This window comes from Tachypleus tridentatus, chromosome 9 (assembly GCF_004210375.1).
Source record: "Tachypleus tridentatus isolate NWPU-2018 chromosome 9, ASM421037v1, whole genome shotgun sequence".
Lineage (NCBI taxonomy): Eukaryota > Metazoa > Arthropoda > Merostomata > Xiphosura > Limulidae > Tachypleus > Tachypleus tridentatus.
This window is the reverse complement of record NC_134833.1, coordinates 142153597-142165901: the sequence shown is the minus strand read 5'-3', so window position 1 is coordinate 142165901 and position 12305 is coordinate 142153597. Positions and strand designations below refer to the sequence as shown.

At 32.0% G+C, this 12305-nt stretch overlaps 1 protein-coding gene across 1 annotated transcript; it reads left to right on the top strand.

Annotated features, from left to right (window-relative positions):
- The first annotated feature begins 250 nt into the window (after positions 1 to 250).
- Positions 251 to 11041, top strand: IP3K2 (Inositol 1,4,5-triphosphate kinase 2). Its single transcript, XM_076457646.1, has 7 exons — positions 251 to 404; positions 1398 to 1541; positions 2968 to 3095; positions 3565 to 3714; positions 4783 to 4884; positions 6384 to 6455; positions 7774 to 11041. Exons 2-7 carry the CDS (start codon positions 1475 to 1477, stop codon positions 7981 to 7983), a joined length of 729 nt encoding a protein of 242 aa, XP_076313761.1. The 5' UTR covers positions 251 to 404; positions 1398 to 1474; the 3' UTR covers positions 7984 to 11041.
- The last annotated feature ends 1264 nt before the right edge of the window (positions 11042 to 12305 follow it).

Below are 12305 nucleotides of genomic sequence, written 5' to 3'. Positions count from 1 at the left end.
AACGTTTTATAATAATATTTGAACACCAGATTCCGCGGCACATGTGTCATAAAACTGTGTGTTTATGTTAAAACATCATGCAAGAATTTCAGATCAGTCGAACACTTTTTGTTATAAACTGCGTCAGATTAGCTTCAAATTTATTGATTTTGATGTATCTACCCACATATTTGTGCTATTAAAAATATTCATAGTATATTTTTATCAACTTGAATTTAATTATTTGATTTAAATACTTTTTTGGCGTTGCTATTATTTGTACCTTTTCTTGTCTTTCAACCCATATTTTATTAAAATTTAGCCATCTGCATGGAGAAAAGTAAGAAATGTTGTCCATTGGTCACCATTTGTACAAACTTACAAGAAACAGAAGTATCCATGGGTACAGCTGGCTGGACATCAAGGTAAGACGTTTAGTTGTTTTTTTTTACATTGATATTAAAGTATAGTGTAACTTGTTTTTTCACCTGACATGACAGTAATCTATAACTTGTTTCTCATCTGGTTTTAATGGTAAACTGTCACTTATATCTCACATGGTTGGCTCTCTGATGTCTTATAATACCCAAAACTGAGTTTCAATACCCATAGTAGGCACAGTACAGATAGCCAGTTGTATAACTTTATACTTAGCTACAAACAAACAAAGTAACTCATCTGATTGTTACGGTGAGCTGTTGTTTGTTTTTAATCTGGTTGTATAGACAGTTGTATAACTCTATACTTAGCTAGAAACAAACAAAGTAACTCATCTGGTTGTTACAGTGAGCTGTTGTTTGTTTTTCATCTGGTTGTTAGGGTGAGCTGCCATTTGTTTCTCCTCTGGATGTTAGGGTGAGCTGTCATTTGTTTCTCCTCTGATTGTTAGGGTGAGCTGTCATTTGTTTCTCATCTGATTGTTAGGGTGAGCTGTCATTTGTTTCTCATCTGATTGTTAGGGTGAGCTGTCATTTGTTTCTGATCTGGTTGTTAAGGTAATGCTGCACTTTGTCTTCATCATGTCTTCAGTCTAAATTTTATTTGCTTCTGTATATTCTTCAAAAAAGATTGTTACAAGTACTTTTATTTTCATTATATTAGTTTGTATTTTTTCAATAAGAAATTAAAAGAACTGTATTCCATTACGTTTTTTTAAACCATGTGATACAGATAACTTTAGTTTGAACAACTGCCATGTCAATTTGTTTACTGTAATCGATAAAATTACATAAAGCTATCAACTGTTAGAGTGGGTAGTAATTTTATCACTAAACAACTTTGTAAGAATTTGTTACAGTTTTTGAGCTGATATAACATGTTTTGGTAGAGATTCTACATCTACTTGCTTTCATTATAAATGAGCAGTGCTGTTTGACTAACAGTCATGTACACTATGATTGGTATTTGTAACCTTGTAGGGAACTTCAAGTCAGGAGGACAGGGAACAATCCTGAAGAAATTGTGTGGACAAGAAGAAATATGTCTCCATCAATTAATGGGTGATGTGTTACAGCCATTTGTTCCTGATTTTAAAGGAAGAGTGGAAAGCGATGATGGAGAAAGTATCTTCTTCTGCAAGGTTTACGTTTTGTTTTCAAGGATTGTGATACGATTAAAATAATAGATTAACACAGTGTAAAGTATTCCAGTTCTTGGACTTCTTATATTTGATTTAAGGGTAGATGATGCGAGAGAAGTGTAGAAAATATTTCAAAACATCAGTACTTACGTTGTCATTAGTGGCTTGAGGATTCTGGAAAACACTAATTTCTCAAGTAACTGATATTTGGAACCGTTGACACTTGGTGAAACTTTCTAAGTACTGATGTTTGCCAGTAAAGGCATTGTCAGGTATAGACTGAAATATTCTGTAACAGGTTTATATATGTTTAAACAAAGAACTAAGAATAACCTTGACATCGACCTAGTGACAAGTTGGGTAAGAAGTGGGAAGGAGCTCAACTTAACCATGGTCATGAATAAATGATGTATTTGTGAAACATAATTGTCATGTTTTTTTATCCCCAGTTTTGTTCTTGTTTCTTATTGAAGTAGTATAGATGGAGCTATAAACTTTAATTTGTAGATAATTCATTTTCCAGGGTAATGCAGATTAAGGTTTCAAAAGCTGCTACATCAGGTTGATTTGAAAATTCTCATAATAAATTATATAATAATAGTGACATTAGAAACCTAAAAATTCAGTGAAAAATATGCAGAAGAAGTAATAAGGGACTTGACTGTAATTCTCTTCAATCACAGATATTTATTTAACAGTAACCCCAATAATTTTTTCAGGGATTGGGTACATGTTGGCTCTGTGGTTGAGCTGGGAAATTTGAAGCTCTTGAGCTGAGATCAAATCTGAGGGATAACTGTAAGCTGTGGGTTCATTATAAGAGTATCAGTCAGTCCCCTAACATAAGCAGTAGAGTGCTGCTGACTGGCTGCATTCCTTCTGGTTAACAGTTCAAAATTAGGGATGGCAGCAGATAGCCTTGTTATCTTTGCCAGAAATACAAGTATTCAAGGATTAGGGTTAGCATCTTAACTATATGTCTTGTTAAGAGAAACTCTGATGTATCAGCACATGAGTTCAAACTAATTCTTAAATAATTTATTTTAAAAGTCTAAGGAAAGTTTGATTACTATATCCTCTCCACATGTTCACACATTATAACCAATAAAAGGATTGGTTCTACTAGTTTCAGACAGGAGATATCTCTTCTAGTGAAAAAGAAAATGCTTGATTAATTGAATTATTATAGAGTTATATTGCAATGAATTTACCATCATTTTTCAAACAAGACTTTTAATTGCTTGAGCTTACCCATACCTGTTACTGGTCTTTAGTTGAAGCACACCTTTCTTTGTGCCTGCAAACACACCTGTAGGGTACAAGAGGTAATGTTGATTTAGTTAACATATCAGAACTATTTTATTAGGTAAAAGGTTTTGTGACAAAGTTCCTGAACTAAAACGTCTCAGTTTATCTTGAGCTTCAGGACTTGTTAGCTGACTTTGAAAGTCCATGTGTCATGGATATCAAGATGGGTGTTCGAACATACCTCGAGGAAGAACTGGCCAAAGCAAGGGAAAAGTCAAAACTCAGAAAGGTGAATCTTGGACTTGAAAATCTTTTTTGTACAGAGTACATTTTTGATGAAACGAACTCCAACATAATTAATGTAGTGATATATTCCTGTTAAACAGTGTACATAGTACTTTTAGAAGTGATTTCCATTGTGTTTTCAAGATAAGAAAGCAAGTATAAAAGAAAGGATAGAAAGAAATGGTTCAATTATGTAACCATTATAGGACAACTTGATAAAAAAAAAACCAGTAATAATGGGATGCATACAGGTATTAGAGTTGAAGTAAATGGATGATATAAAAATTAATTAAAGGTAAACAACTGAGGAATGGTAGACAAAGTGCATCAATTATCACAAATAAAAATAAACTAGCTGGTAATTTAATTTAAAATGTTTATGAAATATTAATGGTACTTAACATGTAGTTTCCTACTGAGAACAAAAACAAATTCTTTGAGTAATTTTAATACACAATATTAATTCCTTCCAGGACATGTATGAGAAGATGGTTCATATTGATCCTGAAGAGCCAACAGAGGAGGAACACAGAATGAAAGCTATTACAAAACCTCGATACATGGTGTGGAGGGAAACCATTAGTTCAACAGCCTCCCTAGGATTTCGTATTGAGGGCATAAAGGTAAAAATTTTTGATGAAACTGTTAATTATTTACACTTAATTATTTACTGGTGTGGAAAGAATAATGCTAAACAAAAATCTTAACTTGAGTTAATCTTTATTCAAATATCCAGGAATTGTAGCTATCTATCTGTTTATTACATAATTAATTTATTATGTTAAAATGTCATTATCTACCTTCTGAAATATCTTACTTTTTTCTTTACTAAAGCTCTTCATTGGCTTTATGAAAACATTTGCAGTTTTATAAAAGCATTAAGTATAGGCTTACATATTTCGTTTTAGAACAACAACCTTTCAGTAAAAAATTAAAATTATATTTTTTACATCTTTTATGTACCTACACATTTTACAAAGAAATTCCCAGCACCAACCAAAACATTTATTTTGTTAGCTTTATGTAGATGGTGAGATTGCCATCTCATCTTTTGCTATCACTAAACCAGCAAGAAGATTCTATGGTGATCAGTGGTTGGAAAATTAGAAAAACAGATATACAGACATAAGTTATTTTATTGTATATGTTATAAAGATATCCTTTAGTTACTTTATTAGATAACTTTGATATTGATGGCTTGAAATCATGTCTACATTTTAACATAGGCTGATCTACAGACATTTTTTGAAAAGAAAATTATTTAATAACCTGATAATGAAATCACAAGATACAGCAGTTTATTCGCTTTATGAGAATTGTTACATCAAATTTCTTATTAGAAAATTAATGAATCTGTATTATAGCTCTCTTGGAAGACTAAAAAAAAAACTTTATTTTTAAACAAATTTTATAAGATAAAAACAGTAATGGATGCAAGATGGATGATTTTGTTTTCAACCTATAAATTAATACTATACATTAAATGCAACTTCAGAAAGAAATCTTTATTTTATATATCCTAATGTCCTAAAAGTGACATTGATCTTAGAGTGAGAACAGCACACGACTAGTTCCACATTTTATTCTACATAACCACTTGTGGAACAAAAGTAAATTATGAACTAATGAGATACTTCTTCTGAGTATTTTTCAGGTACTTGAATTAAATGTTTCTCCTATATTCATTTTAGCATGGTGATGGAACATCCACTAAAGACTTCAAGACAACAAAAACAAAAGAACAAGTTGCTAAAGCAGTGCGATTATTTACAAATGGTTATCCTGGTGTCTTGGTATGTATATTGTTATCTCTAGAACAAGTTGCTAAAGCAGTGCGATTATTTACAAATGGTTATCCTGGTGTCTTGGTATGTATATTGTTATCTCTAGAACAAGTTGCTAAAGCAGTGCGATTATTTACAAATGGTTATCCTGGTGTCTTGGTATGTATATTGTTATCTCTAGAACAAGTTGCTAAAGCAGTGCGATTATTTACAAATGGTTATCCTGGTGTCTTGGTATGTATATTGTTATCTCTAGAACAAGTTGCTAAAGCAGTGCGATTATTTACAAATGGTTATCCTGGTGTCTTGGTATGTATATTGTTATCTCTAGAACAAGTTGCTAAAGCAGTGCGATTATTTACAAATGGTTATCCTGGTGTCTTGGTATGTATATTGTTATCTCTAGAACAAGTTGCTAAAGCAGTGCGATTATTTACAAATGGTTATCCTGGTGTCTTGGTATGTATATTGTTATCTCTAGAACAAGTTGCTAAAGCAGTGCGATTATTTACAAATGGTTATCCTGGTGTCTTGGTATGTATATTGTTATCTCTAGAACAAGTTGCTAAAGCAGTAATTTACAAATGGTTATCCTGGTGTCTTGGTATGTATATTGTTATCTCTAGAACAAGTTGCTAAAGCAGTGTTATTTACAAATGGTTATCCTGGTGTCTTGGTATGTATATTGTTATCTCTAGAACAAGTTGTTAATGGTTATCTAGATATCCTGCCATGTATATTGTTATCTTTAAAACAAGTTGGTAATGGTTATCTTGTCTAAATATTGTTATCTCTAGAACAAGTTATTAATGTTTATCTACATGTCTTGTCTTGTATGTTTTTCTTTCTGTGTTTAGGACCCATAGCCTAGAAAGATCAGTCATAACTTATTTTAATGATATGGTAAAGGCCAAAAGAGTTTAATTTCAGAGCTGCAAGCAAGGCAGAACTATGAAAATGATGGAGTTTAATATTTCAGAAACTTTTACAGAAGAAAAAAAAGGAACAAATAGAGATGTATTTGTTATCTGAACTTATTAAAGTGTAAAAAATTAAATTATATATATTTAAAGAACAGACATAGGAGTTTGGTGTGGATAGTGTATAGTATATATAACTCAGAAGCTTAACAAATGAGACTCTGAAAGTGTTTTTGTTTTTCATTTTGTTAAATCCTAAATATATTTTATTGTAGTTTTAGCCCAAGTTGAATACTTCTGGTGGGCAAATTGTGAAGGATTTCAACTTTTTTTTCCTTTTTTAAAATTCAGTTATAATTAATAATAGAATCAAATGGCAAGTAATGGAAGTTATTAGTAAATATACTCTGTTACAGTATTTACTTATTTTACAGTGTGTTTAACAACCTGAAAATTCACTTTTTTTAAAAGAATTCCAGAGCATAAAACTATAATAATCTGATTATTGTAACAGCATACTTAATACAGTGTAATACTTAAGCTAAAGAACTGATGATGTATGATTATTCCTTGACATATCTCCAACAGAAAAGATACCTCAAAAGACTGGAAGCAATTCTTCTTGCTTTGGAATCTTCTGTTTTTTTTGCAAATAATGAGGTGAGATTTATGGGTTTTTGTGTCCTTTTTAACTCATTGTATAGTAACCTAAATTAATTTAGGTATATGTGTAATGTAATGGCATTGTGCCAAACTTATTATCCAATGTTATAGAGGGGATCAACTGTTTTGCTAATCCAAACTGTACTGATGAGCCTTAAATAGGTAACACTGCAATTTATAGTAGAAGGTGCAGTGAATCAAGGGTGAAACTAGACCTTTAAGTCATTGTTTATATTTCCCATTTTACTATTGGTGAAAAGAAAGGAAATCCTTAATATAATTAGTAAAGACTGTTTTCATAATCCTCTAACTTATATCAGTTCATTAATGATGATAATAATGTTAATAGCTGAGGTTAAGGTAGGAGGCAAGCTCCTCATTATGGATGACACAGATATTTGTACAAAGTGGTATGAGTTAATGAGGATTTTTATCCCATATAATTGTTACTTGGAATAATTGGTTGCATATGTAGCATTGGATTATGATTTACCATACTTTATTGTTTTGTCTTAATTTTGATATGTTAAGTCTGAATTCCTTATGTCCTTTTCCAGTAAGGACATTCTAGGAAATCCTCTCATTATAGTAGCCAATAAGAAACAAAGAAAAAGTATAATCTGGCCAGTAGGTATGATGGAGAGCACATTATACTGAATAAAGATTTTGTTTATGAGTTCACTTTTATTTGTTTCTTTTCCTGGATGTCTGTTTCTTTGACTAACTTCCTGAACCTGTAGTTTTTTAATACACTTGTTGGATGTCAGTGGATCTAAATACAACAGTCAAAGCACCATGTTTCATTACTATTTTGGGAATTGATCGAAGACACAAGGATTAAGAACTAATCCATGTTTAATGTGAAAGCTACAAAAGTTATTTCAGCTGTTTTGTGTATATTGTGCTAATATATATTAGCAAGAACAAACTGTAAAACTAGTATAGGAAATGTTGTGTAGATATGAGCAACTAATACCGAAAGCTTGTTACTACCTCATGATGGATGTACTAAGTGAAGACTACAGTTATTATTCTGTAATAAATTATGTTTTATACAGCTACTACATTATTATCAATTAAATATAGAAAAAGTTTCCTTTTCATTAGTTACACTGATGAAGTTGGCTGTTGTTTTTCAGAAACTAACTTGAGTTTAATTTTGTTACTCGGTTGTATATTTTCCTTTTCAAATACTAAATAGTGATCTTCAAGCTACATTTCTGTAAATATATGTTCCCCATTTACCATTTTTATTTTTTACAGGTTCTTTTAAAGTACTGTGTGTTTTGTTTCAATTGTTTCTTCTTTTCTTTAGCTGATTGGTAGTTCTCTCCTGTTTGTTCATGACAATCACACAGCTAGCATTTGGTTGATTGATTTTGCCAAGACCCATCCAGCTCCAGTTGATATGAAACTTTCTCACAGGGATCCTTGGCAGGTGGGAAATCATGAAGATGGATACCTTATAGGTATCAACAGCCTCATTGAAATCTTCATGGACATTTTGGAGGAGAAATGTGATTAGATAGTGTCCTTCAGTATGCTGCAACAAGAAATCTTTCCTCAGTGAGAAGTATTGAGATTCATATATGTTAAGGTCATTTCACAGCTCAGACTTCCATCTGGAATAAACCTGGTTGTGGTTCTGGATGAATGGTGCTCAAAAGCCCAGTGATATTGGAGTGCATAACAAAAGGAGAAATAAAAACATGAACAAGTATTGTGAGAGCATCGGTTGTAGAGAAGGAGTCACAGACAATGTTAACATGTTATTAATCAAAAGAAAAAATAAAAGAACAATTAATTATGTTGAAAATTAAGAAGGAAAACTTGAATTAATTTGTGTAAAATATCTTATTGTTGGAATTCCAATGTTATTGCCCAAAAACCATGGACTCCAATTGGCTGGATAATAGCTATTGGGCTCTAGTGGAGTGGACATTATAGCAGCTGCTGGGATCCGGTGGTAATTATACAAGATATTGAGTCCCAGTTGCCACTACAACAGCTGTTGTGTACTAGTGGCCATTACACCAGCATCTGGGCTCTAGTGATCATTATAACAGCTGATGGATTCTAGTGGCCATTACACTAGATGTTGAGTGCAAGTGGCCACTACATTAGCTGTTAAGCTCTAGTGATCAATGTATAACAGCTGTTAAAATCCAATGGTTAATAAAGCAGCTGTGGGGATCCAGTGGCCATTACACCAGCTGTTGGGCTCTTATGATCACTGCACCAGCTCCTCGGCTTCAGTGGCCACTAAACCAGCTTTTGGGCACCAGTGATCATTACACTAGATGTTGTGCTCCAATGATAATTTAATCAGCTGATGGGCTCCTTTCACAAGAGGTTTGATGTCAGTTGCACTTCTGAACATAACTGTTAGGAGACTAAGTGCATCTGTATTGTAAGTTCTATAATAATCAATATTCTTCTTGGCAGAGAACACTTTTTTCAGTTTTAGTGGTATTTTAGTATGTATATAATTCTTTTTTTTAATGAATATTGACCAATAAAACATGACAACTAAATATCCCAAGCATTTTTCTATTGTCAGATATGTACAAAAGCTGAGTTCTTTGTTTTGAAAGTGAACATTTTTTAAATTAATGCAGTGCAATTTAAAAGTTGGAATCAAGAACCTCCACCGTACCATGTGCTTAGTATTTTATGCTTTTAAGTTACCAAAATGAACAATTATTATAAACATGGCAGTTGTTAGCAGCTTGGTGTGATTCATATGATAATAATATTGAGAAAAATATTCAAACACTATCTCATTTTTTATCTGGAGTATGCACTGTTTTGTAGTTATACATTTGTTGATTTGTTTATCATAAGAGTTTAATTAGTGATAAGTCTGCTGTTATGTGAAAATAAAAGTTCCTTTAATAGTAGCATTCTTAATTCTACAAGTTAACAATACACTGATTAAATTTGAGCATCTTTTCAGTCAGTTTATTAACTCTGCTGTACAGTAAACCTTTAATTAGAAGTGATTAAATCTGTAAATATAATACACACCCAATGTAGTTGAGATAAACCTTGCCCTTAGTAAGAAATGTATTCTTTCAAGTTTGTTTAATTTCTCACAGGATAGCTACACTGAGTCTGTGTTAGATTTTACTCGATTTGTGTTCACACCTTTTACACTTAAATATAAGATTCTCCCTTGTGTATTTTACTAAACCATTTGGTTATACCCTTATCTGGTTGATACAAGGACCATCTGGTTAAAGTTTCATCTGTATGATTCAGAACTATTTAGTTAAATCTTTGTCTGTATGGTTCTCTAACTGTCTTGTTACATTCTTGTTTGTCAATTTCAGAACTATTTAGCTATACATTTTTTATGGTTCCATCTTTTCTTTTATATACAATAATCAACTGTCTACACCCAATATTTTGGGCATTAAAATTGCCTTGTTACACTCTTCCCTGGATGGTTCCAAAACTTTCTAGTTATACATTTGTCTGTATTATTCCAGAACTGTCTAGTTACATCCTTGTTTGGATGATTGCAGAATCAAAGAACATAAAAATACCCCTTCACACATTTTTGAACACTATAAGTGAAATAAGCACAACATAACCATAGAAAACACCAACATATTAAGTAGGGAAATGAATACAAACAGATGCAAAGTGAAAGAAACCCTACTTATACAAGAACCCAAATCAAAATTAAAACAGTATAAAGGAACACCTAATATTTAACTAGTATTCTTTTTACAATCTTATACTCATTTGCACTCTTGTCTGTAAGACATGCACCCACCAATGGTCAATTGCAAACTCTCTGTTAACCTGAAGATAATCTAAGAAGGTTGAACCATTGTTCTGTACTTTATTTTAATTAAAGTTTTGGTGCTCATACCAGCCATCTTAAGAATACATTGATAGCAGAACTGTCTAGTTATCCCCTTGTCTGGTCGATTCCAGAACTATCTAGTTACACCATTGTCTGTATGATTGGAGTTGTCTGGTTACATTCCTATCTGAATGGTTCTAGAAGTGTTTAACTGTGTCTTTTTTCTATGTTACACGTTGATTGATTTGGCTTATTCTAGATCTATTTAGAACACTCTTGTCCAAGAATTTCCTATTTGCTTAGCCAGGATTTTATACTATGACTTTGCAAATGTAATAAAAAGCTATTATCAAAGAATTAATACTTAAGCATAACTTATCAATCAAATTATAACATACATTGAGATATTTGTCCTCTTTGAAGTGTGAATTATGATGCTCCAGTTTAGTTTTTACACCAGTAAATGATGTGAATGTTTGTTAAGTTCATTAATATGTTTAGTAGGTGACTTGAAGAATAAAGTGTAATATTTCTGTCAGTAAAACATAAACATGTATATGTATACATATATTTTCTGAGTCATGATTGAGAGAAAATTGTACTAGTTAATTCTTTAACAAATGTAATTAGAAGGTAATTCATGAAATGCTCATTCATTTTCTGTTTTGACATTTTACTTTTTCTTTCTGTTTTTATTTCTCTTTTCACGTGTGGTATGTACCTATTTGTAATGTATATGTTGTTGAAATAAATACACCCATCATCAGTAGCAGAGTATTCCATTCTGTTGAGTATTTGCGTTTTTAAAGATGCACTTTTTATTTTTTTTATGGGTATTAAGTAATTATTTTAAATAATTGTACTTAGTATTTCTTTTCCTGGGTCAGACGTTCCCATGTGGTTAACCTGAATTTGAAGATTAATGATTCTTATCCTGCTTCTGCAGAAAATAGTTTCTTTCCATCATTTGAGGTTGTAGATGCACTATAAGAATGATAATCAAATTTCACTATTTGGATGCTGTTGATTAGGCACGGCCTAGCAGTTAAGATACCCAACTTTAAATCTGAAGGTCGTGGTTTTGAATCACTGTCAAGCCAAACATACTTATCCTTTTAGTTGGGGGGAAATTATAATTTCATGGTCAAACTCACTATTTGCTGGTTAAAGAATAGCCCAGGAATTGGCTGCTAGTGGTGTTGACTAAATATTTCCTCTCTAGTCTGTCATTGTTAAGTTAGGGACAGATAACCCTAATGTAGTTTTGCATGAAATTCAAAACCACATCGTTCTTTAGTTGTTGTCCATCTACTTAGTCAGCTTACAAATAGGTAAGCTTTTGTTTCTTTGCACAAAAATTCTCAAATAATCTTATTTCCCTTTCACTTTACACTGTTACTCATCACCCAAAGGGTGCTGAAAATGGCAAGTTGAAAGTAACTCCGATAGAGGTAAAAATAATTTAACCCTTAAATTACTGACTTTTTTTTTGTGCCCTCCATTCTTGTAATGTTTGTTATTTGTAGGGCTCATGTATTGCAACATAATGAGTAATTTTATTACACATTTGATGAAAAGAATTGATCATAAAACTGGGGGAAATCACTCCATTTGGTGTATACAGTACAAGGGTATTTCAGCAGTAATTAGTGAGACTAGCTGTATTTTTTTGGGTGTTATTCTTATGCTATCATCCAATGAAGGTATGGTATAAGTAGATTAGAGAAACGAGTTTTAAAAAGTAGATTGAACTCAAATGCCTCATCCTCAGATTAACAGTAAGTGTTGAAGAATTTAAAAGGATTGTTAATTTCATAAGGTTTGTGAGCAAGTTATGATTTGATAAAAAACAAGAAAAGAAAGTTGGCCATAAGACTTTGGGTTAAAGATGAGATATCAACTCTTCTACATTCTTCTATTCGCTGTGGTAGTTTCATGGCCATGTCTGCTGGTAGTGAAAGGCATTGAAAGATATATTTCTTCTTCTTGTTTCTGATTATGTAGGTATCTTGTTCTACCACATCCTTTATGGA

Excerpts from the sequence above, each read along its gene's own strand:
- IP3K2 (XM_076457646.1), top strand. The coding sequence starts at position 1,475 with ATGGGTGATGTGTTACAGCCATTTGTTCCTGATTTTAAAGGAAGAGTG. Across the intron at positions 3,096-3,564 it reads AAAAGTCAAAACTCAGAAAG|GACATGTATGAGAAGATGGT; the intron begins GTGAATCTTGGA and ends AATTCCTTCCAG. Across the intron at positions 6,456-7,773 it reads TTTTTTTTGCAAATAATGAG|CTGATTGGTAGTTCTCTCCT; the intron begins GTGAGATTTATG and ends TCTTTTCTTTAG.